Source organism: Cynoglossus semilaevis, chromosome 8 (genome assembly GCF_000523025.1).
Source record: "Cynoglossus semilaevis isolate Cse_v1.0 chromosome 8, Cse_v1.0, whole genome shotgun sequence".
In the NCBI taxonomy this organism is placed as follows: Eukaryota; Metazoa; Chordata; class Actinopteri; order Pleuronectiformes; family Cynoglossidae; genus Cynoglossus; species Cynoglossus semilaevis.
Genome location: NC_024314.1, coordinates 5,145,334 through 5,169,028, shown reverse-complemented (window position 1 = coordinate 5,169,028; position 23,695 = coordinate 5,145,334). Strand labels below are relative to the sequence as shown.

At 40.6% G+C, this 23,695-nt stretch overlaps 4 protein-coding genes across 7 annotated transcripts in view; 1 reads left to right on the top strand and 3 right to left on the bottom strand.

Annotated features, from left to right (window-relative positions):
* rhbdl1 (rhomboid, veinlet-like 1 (Drosophila)) overlaps positions 1 to 5,810 on the bottom strand; it is a 45,743-nt gene extending 39,933 nt beyond the window's left edge. The window contains exons 1-2 of the mRNA XM_025057740.1: positions 2,009 to 5,810; positions 369 to 1,853 (exon numbers count right to left, since the gene is read on the bottom strand). Coding sequence (XP_024913508.1) covers positions 369 to 407 — 39 coding nt within the window. The 5' untranslated portion in view covers positions 408 to 1,853; positions 2,009 to 5,810. The remainder of the gene's footprint in view (positions 1 to 368; positions 1,854 to 2,008) is intronic.
* Positions 5,811 to 10,244: 4,434 nt separating this feature from the next.
* Positions 10,245 to 11,587, top strand: h1-0 (H1.0 linker histone). The gene has a single exon (XM_008314193.3). The coding sequence runs from the start codon at positions 10,489 to 10,491 to the stop codon at positions 11,080 to 11,082; it is 594 nt and encodes a 197-aa protein (XP_008312415.1). The 5' UTR covers positions 10,245 to 10,488; the 3' UTR covers positions 11,083 to 11,587.
* Positions 11,588 to 12,103: 516 nt separating this feature from the next.
* rhot2 (ras homolog family member T2) lies at positions 12,104 to 20,322 on the bottom strand. Of its 3 annotated transcripts, none has more exons than XM_025057734.1 (19): positions 20,068 to 20,322; positions 19,380 to 19,438; positions 18,869 to 18,950; positions 18,700 to 18,743; positions 18,462 to 18,515; positions 18,301 to 18,353; positions 17,916 to 18,024; positions 17,633 to 17,734; positions 17,376 to 17,474; positions 17,187 to 17,295; positions 16,996 to 17,116; positions 16,699 to 16,783; positions 16,387 to 16,532; positions 15,823 to 15,923; positions 15,105 to 15,235; positions 14,912 to 14,998; positions 14,712 to 14,834; positions 14,281 to 14,477; positions 12,104 to 14,166 (listed from the first exon to the last, which is right to left on the bottom strand). In XM_025057734.1, exons 1-19 carry the CDS (start codon positions 20,102 to 20,104, stop codon positions 14,049 to 14,051), a joined length of 1,857 nt encoding a protein of 618 aa, XP_024913502.1. In that variant the 5' UTR covers positions 20,105 to 20,322; the 3' UTR covers positions 12,104 to 14,048. The 3 variants fall into 3 exon arrangements, with proteins under 3 accessions (XP_024913502.1, XP_008312413.1, XP_008312414.1); XM_008314191.3 differs by having other exon boundaries at positions 14,275 to 14,477; positions 20,068 to 20,320; XM_008314192.3 differs by lacking the exon at positions 12,104 to 14,166 and having other exon boundaries at positions 14,357 to 14,498.
* Positions 20,323 to 20,978: 656 nt separating this feature from the next.
* The window catches only part of wdr90 (WD repeat domain 90), a 14,935-nt gene continuing 12,218 nt past the window's right edge, over positions 20,979 to 23,695 (bottom strand). For both annotated transcript variants that reach the window (XM_008314188.3, XM_017034065.2), the window contains exons 37-43: positions 23,545 to 23,667; positions 23,244 to 23,412; positions 22,808 to 22,938; positions 22,057 to 22,200; positions 21,526 to 21,642; positions 21,351 to 21,435; positions 20,979 to 21,243 (exon numbers count right to left, since the gene is read on the bottom strand). In XM_008314188.3, coding sequence (XP_008312410.1) covers positions 21,086 to 21,243; positions 21,351 to 21,435; positions 21,526 to 21,642; positions 22,057 to 22,200; positions 22,808 to 22,938; positions 23,244 to 23,412; positions 23,545 to 23,667 — 927 coding nt within the window. In that variant the 3' untranslated portion in view covers positions 20,979 to 21,085. The remainder of the gene's footprint in view (positions 21,244 to 21,350; positions 21,436 to 21,525; positions 21,643 to 22,056; positions 22,201 to 22,807; positions 22,939 to 23,243; positions 23,413 to 23,544; positions 23,668 to 23,695) is intronic.

Below are 23,695 nucleotides of genomic sequence, written 5' to 3'. Positions count from 1 at the left end.
ATCATACAGCAGAACTGCCGCAAGCCAATGCATCAGCTTTAACATCTGGGTAAATGTGTCATTGTTATATCCATTTCTATACACGCTGAATGCAGGACATTAGTCCACCTGTACAGATAATGACACGTCAATCTATTTCCACACAGAATACTCCTCCAACAGACCGTGACATGATACCCAGCCTCCTGCTGTGACTCACTGGACCACACATCCCCAGGACCCGCATGGTTCCACAACGTTCTCATCCATCACCAGTCTCTCAATTTGTGCAGTCAATCCCTCTCACCTCCAGCCTCCACGTCTCCATCCCTGGAAAGAGGTGGTCAGGAGCCTGTAACCATAGAAACCTCAACTGCTCAGTGGCTTACCTGCTCTTGTATGAGCTGAAACAGGGAGCTTCTATCCATATACTGGCCAGGGAGGTGAGTGGAGCCACCGAGGACAAGGGCATAGGGAGGATCAGAAGAGGAGAGGAGGAGGAGGTGGTGGTGGTGGTGTAAAGGATGAGATAAGGTGGAAGGGGGTTTGGTTGAGGAAGCAGCTGCTGCCTAAATTGTAGAGTCAGGCCCCCTTTGCAGCTGCTGCGTCCCCTCGTCGGTTGATGGAGAAATCCTGCTGAGCACGTCCCTTTGCCTTTTCTCTCCTCGCCAGTGTGAAGAAGAGTGTGGATGTTGGAGCCGTGGCTGCGCCCAGAACCAGTGCGGTGTGGCTGTGAGGAGGAAGAAAAAAAACACCAGCTTCAGCAGCAGCAGCAGACGGCAGACATGCAGCAGCAAGGCACAGCCAGCAGCTTCTCATTCACTCTCCTACTCCTCCTCCTTCCTCTCTCTCTTTATCCTCTATCCCACGGCACTGACTGCTGCCTCTCCCTTTCCTCTACTCACACACAAACACACAGGCTGAGGCACACATGAAAACATCTCGCTGTAGTTGTGAGGACAGCTTGTAACAAACTGCATTAACACAGCATTTAGGTACAGAAGCTGATCTTATTTTTGAATATTTATTGTCTGAAAAGAGTTACTGCATTGAATAATGTGTGTAGATCACCTTTTTAATACACCCACAATAACAACAATAATAATAGAAATTCATAACAGGAAGTATATGATGGTGTATCATCAGCAGGGCTGCTACCCTCTGACTGTATTTTCAAATCTTCTTCTTTTGTAAGCAGAGCGAGAGTGAAGCATCGATAGGAAACCTACCTGCAACAAAGGCTCTGGGTTCGACAACACCCACGTTGGTTACGTCAGGAAGAGCATCTGGTATGAAAGCTCTGCCAGGTCACTATGGGGACTATCGTTGTAGCGACCCCCCATTAAAGCCAGAAGGCAAAGGGATTCTTCTTCCAGTTGTTTCCAAGTAAATTGAACAATTCTGGTTATTTGTTTTTAAGGGAACAACAGACCCAACAGGTGGCAGTAATAAAGCCCAGAAGGTGTACAACTTCTGTTACAACCCAATGAAGAACAACAGAGATGGGTAAATTTGGTTGGATAATCTTAGCAGAGTCTTAGAGGTGTCTTAGAGCGTGAAATCTCTAAATTAAAACCAATTTTGTGTCACTGACGGCCTGTGTATGGACTAAAAACAAGTGATTTACTTTGAACGTACTTTTTGACCTTCAAGACCATAAAATGACACAATTTGTTCTCACATAAAGCAAGATGTCCTACCGTGACACTCAGAGTCACGCCTCATTGTATTAATGTTAGGACAGGATATTTTAAAATGGAATGTGGAGAAAAGAGGGGCGGGGTGGTGTTTCAGGATACAACGCTAAAGTCAATTCTTTTAGCATGCATTTACCTGTTTTCATTTACCAGTTTCTTCAGGATAAAACTTTGCATCTACAAGAAAAAACAACATCAGTTCCTTGTCTGCACTTTAACTGTATTTTACCTGCTTATGTCAAATTTAGCAAACAACAGCTTAAAAACACAAGTTGTCCCCATTACCTAATAACAATATGAACATACACATATAAACTGTGTCCCCTGCATACCAATTTAAGAGGGGAGGGAGGCGTCCTTTCCTCTCCAATACCAGAAGAGAGGGGAGTGGCCAATGGTGCAGCTTCTCTCCTCACTACCAGGATGGAAGTCTCATTGAAGAAGGAAGCAGGGGATGGGCTTTACTGCAGCTGTGCTAGTACTACGGAAACATACACACATGCGCGCACACACATTATCAGACATGTCTGGTCTGTTACACACATAAATCCAGACAAATACTACTACTGCTACACACAAGCACTTAAGTGTTTTGTATTCTCTTGCAGATATTACATCGGTATTGGCATGATAGACATTAGCAGTAATGATAGCCTACGTGTCCTGCATTTGTAACGTTAATTATAACCCCTGGCACATTGTGCACACGGCTGAACGATAACTCCCACCCCCACCACATGAGCACAAATGTAAAAATTAAATTAGCCTCTTTAAACGACTCACTGATCTTCCATTGAGCACAAATGAATGACAGCAACGCTAACGCAGCACCAGCATCTTACAGTGCAACAAACAAACGACAAGTATAAAAAACAAAAAAACTGAACAGAGACTGTTTGGTTGATATTAGAAGGCACTAAAATCCAGGTAGGGGAATCAGGAATGCTGAGACATTCAAATGATGTGAAAGACACTTGTTAGTGTTCACACTGATGTCGGCAGCACTGACATCTTTAAAAGGTAATTCCTTTCTGAGCAAATCCGCAGTGACCCTCCTCCTCAGGACAATGCCAAAGACAAGGCGGGGGGAGATGGGCAGAAGGCTGTAAATTTCACTCATAAAACAGTGAAAGGACATTAAATGCCCCAGAGTTGATTGTAGCTAAAGATGTTGTGGAGGTGGCAACATGGGGATAATTTCAGTAAATGTCTAGCCTCTCTGGGAGTTAATACTATTTCCTTTCTTCTGCCTATTTAAATATGATATGATGAACCTTTTATAAAAAATAAAAAAAAGGGTAAATAAACAAGAAGTCCAGGCTTACATGGCTCATTTTGGTTTTTAATCTTGAATTCCCAGGTGGTAGGATTTTATTGGCCCAGTAAATAACTGTTTAAAATGCTTTAGTAAGTTCTTCATGGGAAATGGGCAGCTAGGCTAATTTCTGTTTGGTTCTAGATGTTAGCGTTGTCTAAAATAGGGAAATAGGAAACACTGGCCACCAGATATTTAAAATATTTTTAACAACATAAAGAAATAGGTCAAACTAAACTTGCAAAATAAATAGCCACCAGCTAACTGTATATTAGGATCTCCAAAACTTACCAAAACGTTCCGTAGAAAGAGCAAAAAAAGTCTTAAATAGAAAGAAAGAAGAAAAGGGTAGCCTTGAAATAAATACACTTAGAGCAGAATTAATAGAAAACAGCTGACATTGATCAAAGAATTTACAAACATAGAATTAGCCACAAGCTAAAACGCATAGCTAACTTGAAAAAAAAAACGGTACAAAGTCATAAAAACTGCCCTAAAACTTAACAAACTGTTACTGAAACTACTACAGTAAAAAGAGACGTGTGCGTGTAAAAATAGACAGATAATTTGGTTTCAACCTGTTGCATTCATCGACGTGACTCAGGAACCACCGTTTCCCTGCTCACTATGGGGATTGGTTGAATGCAGAGAACACATGCTGTGCAACAATGACAAATAAATTACTAAATCTTTATCTTAATTTACTATTCACTACTGACACATTCCTGTTCGAACTAAATACATTAAAATTAACAATAATATAATAAAAAAACTCTACAATTCTACACAAACAACTAAATTCTTTTTCCATGAACAAAGACCGGCGTGTACTGCTGATCAGTGCCAGGAATGAATTTGCCTCGAATATGATGGTGCTGTGAACATGTACAAGACAAACCCAGCAGCTAAAATGAAACTGAATTCAACAGTTGCCTTGGTAACCTCTAAAAACTCTCATCAGAAAGGGAGACAAAAGCCCATCCTCTGAAAAAAAAAAAAACAGTACAGAAAACTGAACAAAAGGATCTTATATGTGCTGCTCATCCTCTGTATTTAATTAAGATTGAGGGTGCACAAAAACAAACAACCCCCCTGCCCCCCAGATATATATAGGAAAAATATGAAAACATAGTTTGATTATAAACAGGGATAAACAAAACATATTGCAGGCTAGAATACAGAATCCAACAGAAACAGATTAGGCGGTTTAAAATATAATTAGGTGCCTTGTGAAAAGGACTATCTGACCACATTGCAAACCTATAAAATATTGAAATTATTGTAACATTGGTTGTATTCTGGTGTAAAATTACACAATTTGTCTGCTATAGAAAATAGTATAACTAAAATGGTGCTAAAATTAAGGACAGACCTGCTTTTAAATGCTGTGAATGTGAAATGGTATAGAAGCAGATAAATACCATTTTAGGATTTGGAATTGTTTCCATTACACTGCCATCTAGTGACACTCAAAAGATGAGTGACAGAGTCAAACGAGCCTGTAGTGACACCACACCATAGTGCCCTGATTCAAACTTGCTATCATCACACCTTTCTACTACAGTTCCTGTTTTTCTCTTATTTTCCTAAATTTAATCCTTATTGATTCCAAATCCTCTTGTAATTTTTCATCACATGTTCCTGTTACTGTTTTGTTCTGCACCAAAGCAAATATCTTGCAGGTTAATACTCACTTAGTAATAAATCAGACTTTGACTGTGGGCTGAAAGAGAAGAAGGAATATTAGAGTTTAAAGACCAAAAAAAAAAACAAAAAACTTCAAAGCAAACATTCTTTCAGTTATGTGCATATGGAATCAAATTATAAGATATATATTGCATGAAAACTTCTATAATCTACATTTCTGGCATATACTATGCAGTAGAAGCATCTCAGCTTATAATATACAATGAAAACGATAATGATATGAATCTTTTGGCAGTAAATCGGTAATAAGAACTTCTGTATTTTTCTCTAAGGAGCAACTTGCTGCATGACAAAAAAAAAATCCTAGTACAACAGCTGAACGTGAGCTCTGTTCATTTGTTCATTCATTTAAAAAAAGAAGCCATTTATGGTTTCAAGCTGCCGCATGTCTGCTGCAAGTTTCTGTACTAATGCTGCAATAGTGGGAATCACCTTAAGATGAGAGACAGCAGGAAACTGAATCAGGTCACTGACTGACACAGTTCTAACAAAGTGTTCCATTTTGGAGAATCCCAGGGGGGAGAAACAACCAGGAAGGAGGAAGTTTGAGGACAGAAGTTGAAAGCAGGAGGATAATTAAAGAAAAAAAGTTACAGGAAGAGCAGAAAGTTATTGAAAAATCTAGTATCTAGTAAAAATATGAATTCCTAATAAGAGTCAACAGGAATGTATCACTTGTCACTTGCCTTGTTCTGACAGAAAGGCAGATTTGCTTCAGGGACAGAAAAAGTCCATCACTGTCACTCTCTCACTCTGAGTTGAATACAAGGTTCATAAGCAGCTTCTCATGATGGATCTGTTAGTGATAGGTTTCAGTCTGAGGTGAGGGGAGACCTCTGCTGTCTGAACCTGCAGCTGCAGAACAGTACAGACTCAGAAATAACCACACTGTACTTTTATTTAGATCAAGGGCCGTGAGGGCCTGGTAATAATTTTAAATCTTAGACACACTTTTGAACAGACTTGCACTGACGGTATAAAATGACATCTAAAGAGTTAATTTAGTTAGACATACAGTAGTTAGATAAAAACACAGAATTACTACCTGCAGTATAGCAAAATTATGCTATTACTGCCCTCTGTTGGTGAATTCAGCTCATGCCATAGGTAACCAGTCGGTGAAGGCACCTTAGGTTGCCAAAAATACATCCTATATTTGCTCCTGAAACACAAAATAAGGAACATCTTAGTAGTTTTAGACATTTTACCACTGTTAAAAAATAGAGAACATACTTTAGCAAACACTGTGTGAAACAGACGCGTTGTAATAGATTTGTTTTTTTAATTGTCAGTGGAGTATATGGAGAAAACCCACACACACACACACTCCACACAGACAAACAGTTACAGCCAGAGCTTGAGTTTAAACATGGTTCTTGGTTGGTGTGAAGCAGATTATGGGCTGTTGCAGCAGCAGCTTGACTGCCTTGTTTATACTACAGTCTCTCCACGTATTAAAGGGGCAAAGGGTTAAATTCAGGATTAGGGCTAAATACGGCACCTGCAGGAGCAATGGATCATGGTTACACCTGATGTCACTGCATGCAGTCCATATGACACGTATGTATAGATCTAGTGTGAATGGAAGGGTTTCTGAAACGTGGTTTAACCCCAAACATGTCACATGACTGTGGTTCATTTCCCAGACAAAGAGCCTGGTGTGTGTCTGTCTGTGCGTGTGTGTGAGGGTTTGACTAATTTTTTCACTGCAGCTCAGCAAGTTCAGTTCAGTTGTTTACCTTCAAACACTGAGTCACCCAGGAGCAGCAGAGACAATGACTGCTCTTAAATCGTCAGCGCTGCTCTGAGTGACGGCTCACAGGTGCTGTGACCAAACAGCTGACACCCCAGAAAGACCTGCTCTACATACTGACGGTGAATGAGTGTGTGTGTGTGTGTGTGAGAGAGACGTATACAAAGAGCATCTTGATGGTGGATACGAGTGTCTGTTGTTGCTGCAGCACTTGGCTATTGACACCTGTTCTATGATCCAACTGCTGTCAAACGTGTGCAACACACATGCACAAATGCAACCTTACAACCGATTAAGGTCATCATCAACAACACACGTCAGGCGTCTCCTAGCTGCCACCGTTGGACTTCAAAGTAAAAGTAATGCAAAACATGTAAAAAAATAAAAAAATAAAAAATTGAAATACAAACACAATCACATTTTCAGATCCTAACTGTGAAAGAGTTCTTAATGCTCTGGCCTTACAGCAGGGGTTCCCAAAGTGAGGGGCAGAGGCCCATTGCATTCCCTTTGTCTACATATTTTAATACTTAAAGGTGGTTCAGAATTGTTTGAATCAGCTTTCAACTGTTCAATTAATTTTGATAAAAGGTAAAGGTAAAAAAAGGTCAATTGTTTACTCTAAATTGAACCTAGGAGAAAACATGTTAATAGTTGTTAGTTTGTATTTGTGATCCTTTTAATGGACTGGTGAAACTGTCAAGGGTGTAACCCTGTCCCTGCCTCCACTGACCCCTCACCCCTGACCCCTATCACTCTAACAAATGATTGGATGGTAGAAATTAAATTTAATATAATTGTCAACTAACAAAAAAGAAAAAAAGAAGAATCTCAAATGTTCCTCCTACCAACACCTTATTAACCACCTGGACAAAGAAAAACAACATGATTTAATTTAACCTTATCTGAATACATATAGAGGTCAAAAGTCAACAGACCACCACCAATCAGAGGAAACATTAACATACCGTAATTATGTGCTGGGTGGGTCTGGATCCACAGGGCTTCAGGCCAGAGGCTGGAGATGACTGACGAGGGTTTTCTGTAAACTAAAATTACACCTAGTAAATTTAGGGGTGTATCTTTAAACGTGTCCTGGTGGGTTCACGTAGCCCTACTTCTGTAAATACACATGTAATATAACGCTCACCACTGACAAATAAACTGGCCACTGGGTTAGCTGCTGTTACATAAGCTGAATATATTTACACCTTAGACACTGGCATCACTACAGATAAAGCTGAGCTGCTTCATCCTATGGTTTGGCAGCACAACTTAGTGAGTGTGTGGGAGATATTTTAACAGGGGGCTGTTTTTTTTCCTTTTCACCTGTGACACACAATTCTTAGGCATTTCTTTTGGTATTCTATTCATTGACTTTTACTTATTTCTGTGCTAGCTCTAAAACCCATCACGCGTTTTCTGCATTAATAAAGTGAATCAAATTCTATCTATCAATGTTTTATATTCACACAGTGTGGGGCACATGTGGAGATTACATCTGGGCCTGGTAAAATTATGGGATGCACAGGAAATAAACAGAAATAAACTGTATTAGACCTGTGGTTACTTTGATGGAGCTGAGGAGCTGTATTACAATAAAGGACGTCCCCCTGTCGGTGAGAGAAGGGAGTGGTCTAAACCAGGATGTATGGAACAGTGCTGAGCTGCTGGTTTTTCCGCCAAAGCTGGGACTTTGTTTCTTTCTGTACTTGGACTGAAAATATGAATGTACATTACTGTCACTATTACTATAAAAAATACTGCTGTTATTATCTTATTATTATCATAATCATTTAGCTTTTTTTAGTTCTTTACCTAATTATTTACAAAACCTAATTGCCAAAAGTATGACCCTTCTTAGGCAAAAGCTAACATTCACCTTTAAATAGATAGAAGTATTTAAAAGTTATATGTCAATTTTAGCAATTCCTGACATTTACATATTGCCAAAAACAGCACAAAAGCATAAAAGTATGTATGCAGAAATAGCTTAAAATTAACCCACAAAATTCCCACAACTCAAATATTGACAATAAAGTAGACAATGTGTAAACACAATGTGTCACGGGTGCCTATAAAAAATCGTTATTTATTAAAATTACAGGCCAAATAAAATGGAACAATACTTCTTGACGTCACTCATTCAACCTGTCTCCACATTATTTACTGTCATCACCCATTCATACTCACGTATGTACTGTACTGTATTATATATGCTGAATAATGCAGTAGTCTATGCTATAAATCCATTATTTTCCTTCTAGTCTCCGTCTACTCACCCTTTCACACACCCCCTCCCTCCTCCCTCTCTTCAGCCCAAACTGTGCCACATGAAGAAATCATTCCTTCTCCCTCCTCCCTCCTTTCACTCACTCACTCACTCACTCCAAAAACACTCAGTTCAGCCCGTGTGAGAGTGAGGACAGGTGGAGACCTGGAGCTGAATCAACCATCATCCTCACTAATTAGAATGACTATTTAGATGCATTTTATTTTTTAGTAAAATAAAAATGTAAATCAATGGAGATTTGGTGTCACTGGGTTGCATCTGCACTGTACTGTCCTGATCAGCAGTGCACCTATCCACTAGTATTTTATCTGATGAGGGAGAAAATGCTGGTGACGTCACCTGATGTTATTAAGTGACAGTATTAAGTGATAAATATCGTTCAATACAAGTGCCAAAGGATAACAGTTCTCCAGTCAGTGCCTGTGACTTTCAGAGCTGGAATCAAAATGGCGTTGCAGGGAGGGACATACGACCTGCTCTGAAAGATCTGGAATAATACATTAGAATAGGAATAAAGTTTGAAATCCTGGGCTCTGATTTTCTTGTTTCGGGTCGGAACCACACGCCCGCATGAGCCTGTGGAGACCCCACTCCTGTCAGATGTGTGACTGGCTGCGCTCTGATGCGCCACACTTCAGTGAAACAAAGAAAGCCATGTCTCTGGTCCTGCACTGAAACTCCCGTATCAGCCGCAGTTGAGCCCTCCTGCAGCTGGACCCACAACTGATCACACAGCAGCCACACAGACCCCTGACCCAAACCCTGAGACCCGAGTTTCGAGCCGGTACCAGAATCCCTGCCCTTAGGAGGTGTTGGCAACTTTCCTGACAATGTAGCTCCAGTGGCGACTGCCGTTGTCACACTTATAGGCTAAAATGAGCCCAAAAGCACCGAATCAAGCGAACCCACCCACCGTGTTCCGACCCATACAGACCCAGATTACCATCCCAAGTGTCACCTGTCACTTCCAAACCCTGACACTTCATTTACAGGGGGTTTAACAGTGAATATTCTCCACCACGTCACTCAAAGTCAATGGCCGGACTGTGTTAGTTGTGAAAATGTATCGCTGTATTAAAAGCCAAAACTGGGTCGTGTGCTGATGAAACCGCATGCATCCGTTCGGGCAAAGATTCGGGTTGCATGTGCATGTGGTGTTTCACCCACCGGTTCCGTCTGTTTGGGTCAATTTAGAGCGAATTGTGCAAAATTGTTCACAGCGCGTGTTACTTCCAGCCGGTTTTCCTGGAATAAAAGTTGTTCATCGGTGCGGATCGAACGGAACCGGCGTGTCACCATGAAGCCCAATATCCCTGCTATCGGTCCATGAGGTTTCGTGGGTCGGAACTGCAGCGTGGGCTTTATATTTGCCACGCATTGGAGGATGAAGAAACACAAACGGGACGGCGCCAGTTCCATGGAGTCCGCTAGATCAGCTGCTGGCAGTTGCTGTTCTCAATCAGGTCCGCAGAAAGCCTTCATAGGCTGAGCGGAGCGCCTGTGGAAGGAGACACTGAAAGTGATCCACGACAGTGACGTGACACACGCGTGGACCTGTACAACTCTTTACTTTGACCTGATAAAAACATTGTTTTCTGCTGCGACCGAGGACTTTGTCGTAAAAAGGGAAACATTATTTTGTGGCTGTGATATTCCACAGTTTTCTTCTGCTGTGTTCTGCTGAAATTACAGATCCAGGAGTTTTTTTCTTTTTTCATAATAACTTAGTGAGAACACAGTGACCATGGCAGAGACATCGGCGGCTCCAGCCAAAACCAAGAAGGCGGCCAAGCCCAAGAAACCCACGTCTCACCCCAAATATTCGGACATGATCCGGGCAGCCATCGTCAACGACGCCAGCCGGAGCGGAGCGTCCCGTCAGTCCATCCAGAAGTACGTGAGGTCCAACTACAAGGTGGGCGAAAACGCAGACGTGCAGATTAAAATGGCCCTGAAGAGACTGGTGGCCAACGGGACCCTGCGCCACACCAAAGGCACCGGTGCGTCCGGGTCCTTCAGGCTCTCCAAACCCGACGACACCAAGAAGCCCAGCAAGCCGGCCGCCAAACCCAAGAAGCCCGTTGCCAAACCCGCGGCCAAACCCAAACGGGTGGCCAAGCCCAAGAAGGTGTCCAAGACGCCCGAGAAGCCCAAGAAGAAGGTGACGGCGAAGAAGACAGTGAAAAAGGTGGCGAAGAAGGCGACGCCGGCCAAAGCCAAAAAGGCACCGGCCAAAAAAACCAAGGCTGCAAAACCCAAGGCAAAGGCAGCCAAGAAGGTGACCAAGGCCAAGACCAAGAGCCCGAAGAAGGCTGCAAAATCAGGCAAAAAGAAGTGAAGGACAATAAGTGAAGGAGGAGGCGCAGTGTTTGTAAATAGTTTCGGGAAATGTTTTTGTTTATTATTATTATTTCACATATGTATTATTTTTGTAAGGTCCCAATCAAATTTTCAGCTGTTTTTCTAGTTGTTCATTTTCCTCTCCATTGCACTAAAGATGCTGTAAAAACATTGTGAGCATTTTTAATTATTTGGCTTTAATAGTTACCATAACAACGATATTATGGTCTTGTAACAAATGTAAATATGGTTGAGACAATAGGAATAACTGTTATGTTAGTGTTTAACAGGCTCCCAGTGAAAAATCCAGATGTTTGAATGATGAGCTTTTACAATGTACAGACTGAAGACAGTGGACGTCAGCAACATTCTCCCAAAACCTCTTTTGTTGTTGTTGTTGTTCTAAGCTCCATCCAGCTCCTGGACTTTTCCAATGTTCTAACACTCAAACGTATCCAGTTCCTGTTTATACTGCAGCTCAATAAAACCTTTGTCATCTTTTACACACCGTCTGCTTTTGTCCAACTTATTGCGCGCGTATTACGCGTGCGTAAAACCGCTTGGAGACGTTCCTGGCGGTAGGCGGAGTACGAGGATTATTACTGAACACAGCCTATCACTGGTTATAGGCCTAATACTGATCTGTTTCTGCGGACCAATGACACCGCTGTCTCTCTGTTCCTCTGGTGAGACATTATATAGAGAATAATAAACCCTCTAGTCCAATACATGTGCGAGTTAATGCGTCAGGACCGAGCAAACAAAGGACAGAGATGGTTGGTTGAATCCGATCTAAACAACAAGGACATTTTAAAGAATTTGATTTTAGCCTTAATTGTTTGGAACTAAAGACATTCATGCTTATAAGTGATTAAGAATTCATGGTAAATTCACGGCATAATATTAAACGCAAAAAAAAAAAAAAAGCGTTTAAAAGCAAACACGTTTACATGCACAGGACTGGACTTTACCGGTTCTGGTGGAATAACTAATGATACATTAATATTAACTTCAGTATGTTTGTTCCTGAAGACTGAACTGGTTCTTTAATTATTGTCACACATCATCATTAAATATCACCATCACTCTATCAACTCTATCTATTCAAAACCTCAGCATCAATAATCCTCAGTTGCTCCACAGTAGCCGGACACACCCATCACTGTCTCACAGTCCCGCCTCCTAACTCAGAAGTGGGCTAATACCGCCATCTTGTGGCCATTTCGAGGAACTTGGCGATTGCTCCCGTTTGGAAAAACAAAGTCAAACCCAACCTCATAAAAATGATTGCTTCTGTCTCTCTATCAGTAGAGTACAATGTCACCACAAGTCAGGATGCGTTTTCTTGTACTGACGTGTGACCCGCAAGAGGTCAAAGGTCAAAGCTGCTGCTACAAAGGGAGTTATCATTTTTTTTATACACTATGAATTACGCCACTAAATTGTTTCACCCTGTATACACAGGAGCAGTACTTTTAAGGGGTCCAAGCCAAACTTTCAAAAACTAAACCACAAGCTGCCACAACTTATATGGATATTGTAATGCATTTCAAAATATGTCACAGATTAGACAATGATATTTTAGATTTCAACACAGGTTGTAACAAACCCAGGACCTTCTACATGGCAGGCAGGCTTCCTTCAGCTACAACATTCAAGCCCCGCAGGCAAGAGCATAACATATGATTCTATGTTCTGCACAAGAGCCCTGGAGCTCAGCACCACATCCAGGCTTCCTTACACAGAACCTGGAAAAGAAACTTGATGGTGTTTCACCAGGAGCGTTAAAACATCAGAGGTAGAAAGAATAAAAACAACATAAAAACACTGAGAATTACCAGTGTTTTAGCCAGAAACCGGGTCTGGCTTTTTTTTTTATTATTAAGCATCTAAATCAGTTCATTTGCAAAGAAAACGGTCCCATCTCAAAGGTCAGAGATCCCACAAGGACCTTGTATCTCCGAGATGAATTTATCAGCAAAATAGATTTCAACAAGAAGTCAAAATACAAAGGGGAATTTTTAACAATGTTCACACTGTGTGGCGTAGGATTTGAAGAGCAAAAAATAGTTTACCTGTCAGGTTCAGTCTCAAGTAAAATTAATTATGATTTCAAGGTGAATAGATTTTAATACATTTTAGCAGACCCCCCCCCCCTTTGTCTTTCTGTCATTTCTTTTTTTCAAATTTACTTTACCATAGGAAACAAATATTTTTGCCTTTTTTTCTTCATGCACAAAGAAAAACATCTCCCACAGCAGCAGATCAGTGGAGAACTATTGTGAAAGTTACATCTGAATCAGAAACATTATTTTGAATTAAAATGTCTACGGCATGCTACGACCACTGATTGCTGTTCATTCGGTGAATCAGACATAATATCCTTGCCCTTAGTTTGAACAAAAAGAAAGGTGAACACTGTGATTTTCTATGGCAGCTAACTACTGTCCTGAGCTGCCTTCAGATTTATATTAGCCATGATGTGTTTGAATAACACTGTAGAAATATGAAAACTCCCACATTCTCACCAGCAACAACTGCAGATATTTTAGGACAAAAAAAAGTCTTCTCTTCTTAAATATTACTTTTTGGACATTAACTGTATAGTTTGTTCATTTTTGTTTTGGTCAGTCAATGTACCTTGAGTAGGAAGGTGAACCGCTATTTGGTCTGTCTTTCACACCATAAGGCAGACAACATAAACTTTAACACTAGCTTCTAAATAACTTGAATTAATTCTGACCCAGGCCGGAGGAAGTAAGGTCACAGGAAAGGATGAGCAGAGGCTGTAAAGAAGAGTCCTGGAAGTCTTTATGAAGAAAAGAAAAATGAACCTGGCTGCAGTGGTTCTAGATCTGGTCTCTTGAGGTTTTGGTCTCTATGGGAGCAAGACGCACCAGATTGGGGAAAAGAGAAAAAAACCCAAAGTAATATAAGCAAATAAAAGCAAAGCTGGTTGTTAAATCATTTCAGTCTTACAACAGCTCTGTACACAGTGAACCCCAGGACAGCGACAACAGCGGAGCCCAGAGCTACTCTCAGCCAGAAGGACGTGCTGCTCATCTCTGAACCATTCAGGTGCCTGGAAATAAAGAAGGAGAGATGAGAGAGACTCACTGATTTGGACAGACGCTGACAGTTGAATAGTTGAATATTTAAAGCTCATGACTGATGTAGAATAAAAGCATACGGGTACACTGCTGCCTTGGCCAGTCTGGTGTAGATGTTCTTGCTGGTAGAGTTGGGGAGGATGGTGGAGAAAGGCAGCGGTGGAGGCAGACGGTGTTTATAGCAAAACTCTGCTGGAGTCGTGCCATGAAACTGCTTTACTTCAGCGAGGTCCGCTTTGGAAGCGACAACCACACATGGGATTTTGCTCTCCATGTAGTGTTGCTAGAGAATAAAATACATAAACTGGGAACATTGGTGACATGTCTGCATCACCTAGGGATGAACTTTAACCTGTGATTCTGTGTGCGGATGCAGACCGAAGATTATCTCTTCAAATGATTACTCAACCTTTACACCTTATTTATACCTTTACAAATGCTCAGTTAAAAGCCAACAAGTGTTTCAACACTTTTAATCATTCAGTAAATGATGCCTGTAACTCCTGCTGCCACTCACCTTGTATATACTGGCACAATAGTCGAAGGAATGTGGGTCATTGTGGTCGTACATGAGACATGCCACATCACAGGAGGCGTCTGATGCCTTCAGGAACTCTGCTTCAACATCCACCTCACTGAGCTGCAGCGGGTGAGAAAAAAAAAGTACTAAGGCTGTGGCTCTGGGTCAATGTCAGGGTTTAAACAGTGGTCACTCACAATTAGAAACTTTTCCTGATTGTTGACTTGAACAGTGTTTATGGCGTATGGGGAGAAGGCACTGCTGGATGTTTCTTTCTCTGAGTCCTTAAAAAAAAAAAAGAAGCCAAGTTTAAGTTTGATACACAGGCTAATCAGGTTATCAATGTCAACTCTGGTGTCTGCAGCTTCCCACAAGCTGGGGGTGCCGTACCGCAGAATTATGAGCCAGAAAGGACTGAAGGAAGGAGCTCTTTCCTGTCCCTTTTGGTCCAATCACTTTGCAAAGAAACACTGAACGATGGGTCTGGCACTTCTCCAGGTCAACCTGTTTGCTCCGGGTCACTGCACACAAGGACAAAGACAAATAAGGAAATAGAGCAGAAAAGATTTTTTTAATTTGTCATTCTGACTTCAGAACGATATTCTGTGGCAACAGTTTCTGGAGTCTACTGATTAAGCTTATTGTAAAATGATCATAATAAGGATAGATGTTACAGTTTATTGTCCGTGAATGTGTCACGTAACAGAGTTATATGTTTAAGGTATTTGTGTGGCATTTGTGTGGCCAGTTCTATTTCACATTTGCTTTTCATATTATAAAGTATGGAATGACTTTAACAACTGGCCTCAAATGTCTTTAACAACAGTAGTATGTCCCAGCCAAAGCTAAATTGGACTACGAAGTAGCAATACGTCACTGACACCTGTATTACAAAACCACACGTACTCACACAACAAAATCAGATTCCCTACGCGTACCACTAGATGGAGCCTGAGTACCACAATCTAGTTCACTGAGATAGTGGATAAGGCCTCATAAGTTATCACTTATTTACATCGGTGTTGATTCAGATAGTGCCTTTTCACAAATAATGGATTAATCAGGTGAGCCACAACAAACAAACACACACACACACTCACACACACACCTGTGACTGCAGAGGTCTGTGACTCCTCTTCAGTGAGGATGGTATAACCCAGGTATCCTAGGAGTTCCAGGCAACGGTGGATGTTAACATAAGCAGTAAGCCTGTGTGGAGAAGACACTCAGTAAATACATACACAGGACGGTAAATGAAAAGATGCCATGTGCTAAAAAAATGTTGTCTTTTTATTTTATATAAATCTAGGGGTCTGTGAAAAAAGAATGCCTACTTATAATATATAAAAAGGTAGAATAGCTAAAATAAACATGAGAAAATGGCTGTCAGAATCACAGATTAAAAAGAAAAAGATTACAAAAAGTTCATTTATTAGCTCACGTTTTTCTGTTGGATAAATAAAGTGTTAAGACCTAACCACTCGTCTTTAGGCATACATGTCAAACATTGCCTAATAAAAGTAAACACAGTTAAAGTGAGGTGAAGGAGAACATGATCTCAGAGCTCTCTGTGTGTTCAACTACAATACAAACTATTTATGGACGGCCAGATAAAGAAACATCTTTTTATATTTTTCATTTTATTTTTGGAGCAGGACTAAAAATCACTCACATCCACTGACAGAGGTAGCCATGTCTGGAGATGTAGCCCTGGTCTGTGGTCGGCACCGTCACGTAGACCTCAGGCCCCCAGGGCGTGGAAGGACACACACAGAAGAGGTTTTTAAGTTCTGCCGGGGACAGGGCCGAATCTTTGTCCTACCAGAGGATGAAAACAAAACGTTTGAGAGAAACAGAGAAAAGATAAGACAGAATCTCCTGTAAAAGACGACTGGACCATCTTAGATTCCTGTGACATTCATCTACTGCCCTTTCACAGCCCACTGCGATGTTTAGTTCGCAGGTGACCTGTGTAACCACTCACTTCATCATACTTGGCAAACAGCTGCTGGAGGAACTGCAGGCCAGCGATACTGAGTTCTGTTGTGCAGCCCACAGGAATGTTGATCCTTAAAACACACATTTTTGTTCATATTTACCGATAAGTGTGGAAAAATAAACGTTAAACAGTTTAAAAATGAACGTTAAACAGTTTAAAAATGAACGTTAAACAGATACTATTGAAAAATGTAGTTTCTCCACCGTCTCAGTCCAAGATCACAACACAAAGATTCACGTGTTTCTATGTTAAAATGGCAGACAGAACATTCTGGAGACTCACTCAGGGTGGAGGTGATCATCCGTCAGTTCAAGGCTGTCGTCATAACCAAACTTCCTGAGGATGGTCCACGTGGTTTCGTGGCGCCCCCTCTGGATAAATAATGTATTAAGAAACAAGAAACCTAAAAGAGAAGACAGATTCCTTTATACCAGGCTCTGAGTAAACGGTGACTTCGACAAGACAAATTTTACCATTTAAAGTCAGGCCGTTGTCTTGAACCCCGTCGCTGGTGTTCTTCCACACAACAGTTTTCACATCTTCCAAGGCTTGAGGGGCCAAGGGGTTTCCAAAACAAGATTTCTGCAGAAAAGAGAGTTTTTAAAGATAATTGTTAAGATTCAAAGCAGGATATTAAAAAAAAAAAAGATTTGGAGTGGCACCTGAAATCTGTTGAGTTCAGTGTCACTGAGGATTCGGTCGTTGTCCTGGTCAGAAATGTAAAAGACTCGGCTCAGGGCCCGGACACACAGCGGTTTTAGCTGAGAGAAGAGGAAAGAAAAGGAAGTTATTGTAAAACATATAAAACATCTAGAGGAGTAGATGATTAAAGTGCTGAATAAGCAGCCACATATGAGATGATTCAGTCTCCAGTGTGTCAGGGACCTGGCAGTTCACTGTGTCAGATTTCAGGAGTCACCTGTTTGTCTTCGGGGTCATAGAGAGGAGCGGTGGGGTGAAGGACGGCCTTCTGTGCGTAGTAGAATAGCTCTGAGATGTTTTTCAGGTTCTTTGCAGAACACTTGAAGAGGAAAGAGAGAGAGAAAAAACTTTTTTTCTCCCTAAACATAAAACTGAGATAGTCTTGACAGAAGAAATTTGGATCTGACAAGGCATTTGCCACAAGATAAAAAAATCCCAGGTTAATTCATCTCAGGTGATGAAGTGGAATAAACCTGTACAGTCTGGAGTTCAGTCCTCACCTCAACACACGTCTCAATCTCCGAGAACTGGTTCATGATGGGAAGTATGGTTTCCATGGAGCTGCCACATCGCAGGTCGGATTTGTTTCCCACGAGGATGATGGGAATTCTGACACAACAATGTACGGACAGCGCAGGTTTAATTGATGAGTAAAAAACAACATTGCAGTTGTTTGTTGTTCTTTGATAGAATTCATCAACGACACACGCACTTTATTTTACATTCATGACATTTTTTTCCTGACACGTTTTAAGGATTACTTCATTTCACAACAAGCTTAAATTCTTAGGGACACGTGAGCCAACAGAAACAGTCTGAAGAAGGAAGGGCAAAGTTCAACAAAGTAAAACAAACACACACACCCATCAGGCTAACTATACCTACTTCTTCCCCTTTTCTGCATCTCCGTTTACCATAGGGATCCACTTGGTTTTGATCTGAAGGGCAGAAGGAAGCACATAACACAGGAATTCTTTAGTTCAGAAATTAAATTCATATTTCAAAGTGGTCGAATGACTTTGAAACAAACAGCAGTTTTTTTTTACCTTTTCTATCGTGTCCTCGTTGGTAACATCATACACCACACACACCACATTAGCCTGTGGAGACAGAAGAATTGTAATTTTATGGTCCTACAAATAAACTTTAGCCCATTAAAGACACCAATATATTTATTACATCAATGTAGTGTATTAAAGTCCCTGAGTGGATCTTCTTTTAGTAGTTAGGTTTAGAAGGACACTGAAGTTCAGAGTGGGTGATCACTTAGTGCAGCCGACTTACTTTGGTGATCTCTTTCCTGAGGATGGCATCGCTCTGCTCCGTTTCTGTCGAATTTACAGAAAAAGCTTTGTGTCATGCTTCCCAGTTTCCATGACTCCTTGTTTTCACATGTACATACCCCATGACTGTCTGTAATAACAGAGGTGGACAGGTGTGCAGATCATGTTACCTGAGTAGTCCACTATGTGTGTGGGCACCTTCTCTGGAGTCACGTCGGCAGGGATGGTGATTTCTTCAGCTCTGAGGGGAACCTGACAGGAGTTTAAAAAAACAAAAGTTTAATTATAAACAGTTAATCAGGAAAATAAGTCATTGACCTTTTTTTTGACTTTTTTATTTTTAGTGCTTTACCAAATAGGAATTGAGATACAGAGAGGTAGCAGCATGTCAACGAAGAAGGATGATGAATAACCAGAGAACGTTTATATAGTAGCAACAGAATATGTGACGAATTATGCAATAAATAATTAACAAGGACTTACTTGTTACTTTTGTATGACCCTGTACACTAATCAAATGTTCTTTTAATAAAACTATTGGAAATTGAGCATTGGCCTAAAGTAACTTTAGACTTATCTCTACTTCACACCTTTACCATTTTAATGACGTTTTTGAAGTATATATATATATATAATATTATATTATTATAAAATTGATGTGCAGCCTACCCTCCCTCTTACCTCATCTGGAAACTCTTCTCCCACCAAAGACATGATGAGCGAGGTCTTCCCTACCTTTGCTGTTAAAACAACGTGATGTAGAAAATATGAAAAGTCACTTTCATCAACCCAACACAATATTTACACCACCTAATCTAACATGAAGTGGACTATATCGTTTCCTAACAATCCGGTAATAAATATAATTAAGCAGGAAGGATATCGAAAGACAGAGTAAAACAACATGCATTAGTGGGTTTTATGAAATCAAGGTTCTTAAGAGTAAAATTGACTTTTGAATAAATTATATTTAATTAATGTGTGATCTTGGTTGGTAAAATTCTCTACTAAACGGCAATTAACGACGAGAAGGAGTTTATCAATAACACTCTTCAATTAATTTTGTCGTGTGGGGCTCAAATTTTGACATTCACGAGTCAAGATTAATGAATTAATGACAGTTACATTTAATGACTGTCACATCACAACTTCACAGGAAATGTGCACACTGAGCTAGTATCGGCCCAGTGTCTAAAAGCAGTCTTTTTCGGGGAAAGACAGTACAACTAGAGCAAAAACTATTTAAATTTAACAGCTTGTTTTTTTTAGTGACACTTGGAACCGATGGAAACTCTGCTCTGTAGTAGTAAGTTCTAGGCTAATGTTCGCTGGTTAGTTAGCAGCTGTGCTACCAGTGAAAATAACTTACGTTCCCCCAGTAAAAGTATCCTGACGTCTTGCTTCATGTTTCCCCGGTGTGTGAACAATAGTCAGAAACCCTGTAAATTTACAGGAACATTTATTATTTTTCATTTGAATGTCAAATAATAATCGGCTGCAGCCCACTGTTCGTGTGCAGTTCACACATACAGCAAATGTGTGTGCATTTTGCCAAGGTTAAAACAATCATACTGTTCCGGTTCACGACAGAGACAGTGGAAGTGCGAACCCTGTTGGACAAACATCCTATTACACACGGCAGTTTGCTTTCATTTAATTAAATATGTAGTGTATTTTGTGAGCCGTCAAACAAATAGCATCTTAAAAGACAACATGTAAGGATAGCCTTTATTCCGTAATAAGATTTATATTATATATATATATATATTCAATTTGAATAAAATATTTTTTCAGAAAGTTTTATTGTTCTTACGTACAGATTCAATTCACACACATTTAATTTTATTTATTGGTTTATATATACAGTATCTATAAATATATATATATAAATGTCACAGACCAATCTTTCATCTGAACACACATCTCTGTAAACTGAAGTGGAAAACTGGATTAAAAATAATTTCATGACCTTATCTCAATCATTCAGCTTCAGTCTAACCCTTCTCTTCTTGTCGTTGCCCAAAATAGCACTTAAGCGGGATTTGCACATAACATTCTCTTTGCAGGTAACTGTCAAATGTCTTTGGCTGCTGCTGCAGTTTATCATCATCTTAATTGTTGTCTATAAATTCTAAGCTGTTGCAGAGAAAATCCTGAATAAATAGAAAGCGACTGGACACAAATTTTCATTAAAAACGGTTGTATTTAAAAAAAACATACAAACAAATCAGTTAATTTAACCATTAAAAACATTGTAAAAACTTGAACAAAACTTCTCTGTAAACACAACTAAAATGTTTATTTGGGGAAAAAAAAAGGTAAAATTGCACAATGACCCAAATATGAAGCCAGGAGACAGACTGATATTAATAATCAGTTTGTCACCCTCAGAGGCCACGCACGTCCCACAGCAGGATCTCATTATGGGCCACAGTGAACAGAAGCGACCCAGAGGGTGAGAACTGACACGTCTGCACAGAGTCACTGTGCTGCACAAAGTCCTGAAACCTCCCACTGCTCCACCTGATTAACTTCACAACTCGCTCTGGTAAAAAAAAAACAGAAAAAAAAAACAAGACAACACAGATAAGTTAGCAATGAAAAACAAATCAAATTCATGTCACACTTTCTTTTTACAAGGCACAAATGTACCTTTCGATCCCACAGCTATGAGCTGATTCTTAGAGGCCAGAGAAAAGCATGAGGCCCAGTGAGGTAGTGCAATCTTTTTGATTATCTGCAGAAAAACACAGACGCAGAGCAAGGCATAACACACATACTTTGTAGGCGCAGAGAGAATTCAGACATGTGGAAGTTGCTGTGGTACCTGTTTCTGAGTCAGACTATAGAAGGACAACTCCTTCTCCACTCCGTAGCCAGTGTAGACTAGCAAGCTGGGGTCTGCTGGACAAAAGGCGGCCAGACTGGGGGGAGGACTGTCATCCTGTAATACAAACACAGCTAATTTTCAAGGACTGTTAAAATGTGTTCAATTGTATTGTATTAAAATTAAAAATATGTAATTAAAAAACATATATATACATATATTAATTTGTTTGTTTTTATGAAAAAAGTTTAGCTTTTGACTTGAATCACATAAATCCAACTGAAAATAGAAAATGTTAAAATGTATATTCTCACTCAAAAAAAAAGACTATTCTTCCTAGGATTCCAGAATCTGAATTCTCTCTGCCGCTTCATTCTAAACCTCGGTCTGAAACCTACTACTACCTTATTGCATATGTACAGTAGTAATAAGTGGAAAAAAACCCAGGTGAACGACGTGGTATTTAGCTATGTACAGTAGTAATAAGTGGAAAAAACCCCCAACGTATTACAGGTGAAATACGGATTGTACCCCATTATAGATGGGAGCAGGAAACGTCAGCCAATCCAGTAGATCACACTTTTCTTTCAGCCAATCCACAGCCCACACGCTGACCCGTCTGTCAGCGCTGGACGTCAGCAGCATCTCATTTCCTCCAAGTCCAGGACTTGGACACTGGAAGTTGGAAAAAGAGCAAAAAGGAAAAAAAAAACCACAACGTTTTGATGAAGGAAGTCACATTTTCAAAGTAAAAAACCTTAAACAAACCTGAGAATATTTCCTTGAATTGTTATTTATCACAGCCTAAGCTGTGATTGGTGGCTCGAGGCCCTCAACGTGATATCACACAACAGTCCCTTTTAGAGAAAGGGACTGTTGTGTGATATCACGTTGAGGGCCAGACAAAAAAAAAATCTGTCAATATCTGCTGGACTGTTAAGAATGGGCCATTTATGGATTTTTATTGCTTTTTCTATGTCATGTGTCTCCGTGAACCAATGATTGAACTTGGATTGCACTGTATTTAAATCTTTGACCATAGAAGAAGGGAAGCTGCTGCTTCTGGGTTAGGCTGCAAGAAAACCTTGCAGACGTGATGTCTATCAGACTTATAGTTAGAACGTTTGACTGAATGATGACATGTTGCTTCATGGTTGAGTTTTGAACGAGCCTGATTGACTGCAAAAGTATTTACCAGTAAAAAGAGAGCAATCTACTCAAATCTCTTTCTCCAACTCCTATCTATTGTGTTAACTGATTAAAGCTCCACGGCTGAGCTGACCTCTGTGTTAACAGACTGGATGGTGGTAATCTGTGCTCCTTTGTGGTCCTTAATGACACGGATAGTCATTCCATTCACTGGACTGCTGACAGCGACCAGTCCATTCTTTGCGCCGGAGAGGATCACGTGACCTGTTCAGGAGCCACAGAATAGACACAGCATGAAACAACTGAGCACAAATTAAACTGTCAGTAAAAACCAGCAGAAAGCATTTTAATAAAAAAAAAACCCCAGTAGATTGTTCGGCGGTTCAGAAAGCACACACTTGATGTTTACACTTCATGTGCTCCTTTGAAAATGACTGAAAATGAAAATCTATTTTTCTTCATACTGTTTCTCTTAGGTCCCCTGAAGATGCTAAAAGCCTTACACTAACAAGTGAATCGAACACTCCCCATCTGGCTCATGTGTCTAGTCTCTCACACTGCTGTCTCACCGTTGGCTGAGTACTGGATGGCAGTAATGGCTACTTGATGAGGCTGCAGCTTCATCTCCATCTCTGTAGACGACAGGTTGAAGGTCCTCAGCGTCCCATCACTGTATCCGGCAGCAACACATGACGTGTCCTTACTGGATGACTGGCTCCAGCACACACAGCCACAGGCCTGACCAATAGGGTTGTCAATTTATAAAGTGGTGTGAGCTCTCAGTGCACGAACCATTCTTGGGACAAAATGAGTCACTGGAGAGTAGCCCAACAGAGTTTAAACCTCTTCAGTGTTTTTGTCTTTTCTCACCTGGTTGAGAACCTGGAACTGCACCACTAGTTCATTACTGGGGACTGACCACACTCTCACACTGCCATCCTCACTGCAGGTGGCGAACTGAGTCTCATCACTGCTAAATACCACGTCGTTCACCTGGATTGTCGAGGACAGAGAGTGTGTG

Bases quoted from the DNA above. Each gene is read 5' to 3' on its own strand.
- h1-0 (XM_008314193.3), top strand. From the start codon at position 10,489: ATGGCAGAGACATCGGCGGCTCCAGCCAAAACCAAGAAGGCGGCCAAG.
- rhot2 (XM_008314191.3), bottom strand. From the start codon at position 20,104: ATGAAGCAAGACGTCAGGATACTTTTACTGGGGGAAC. The intron at 19,439-20,067 runs GTAAGTTATTTT...TTGTTTTAACAG, and splicing joins GATACTTTTACTGGGGGAAC to CAAAGGTAGGGAAGACCTCG. The intron at 14,167-14,274 runs GTATGCTTTTAT...CTTTATTTCCAG, and splicing joins GCCAAGGCAGCAGTGTACCC to GCACCTGAATGGTTCAGAGA.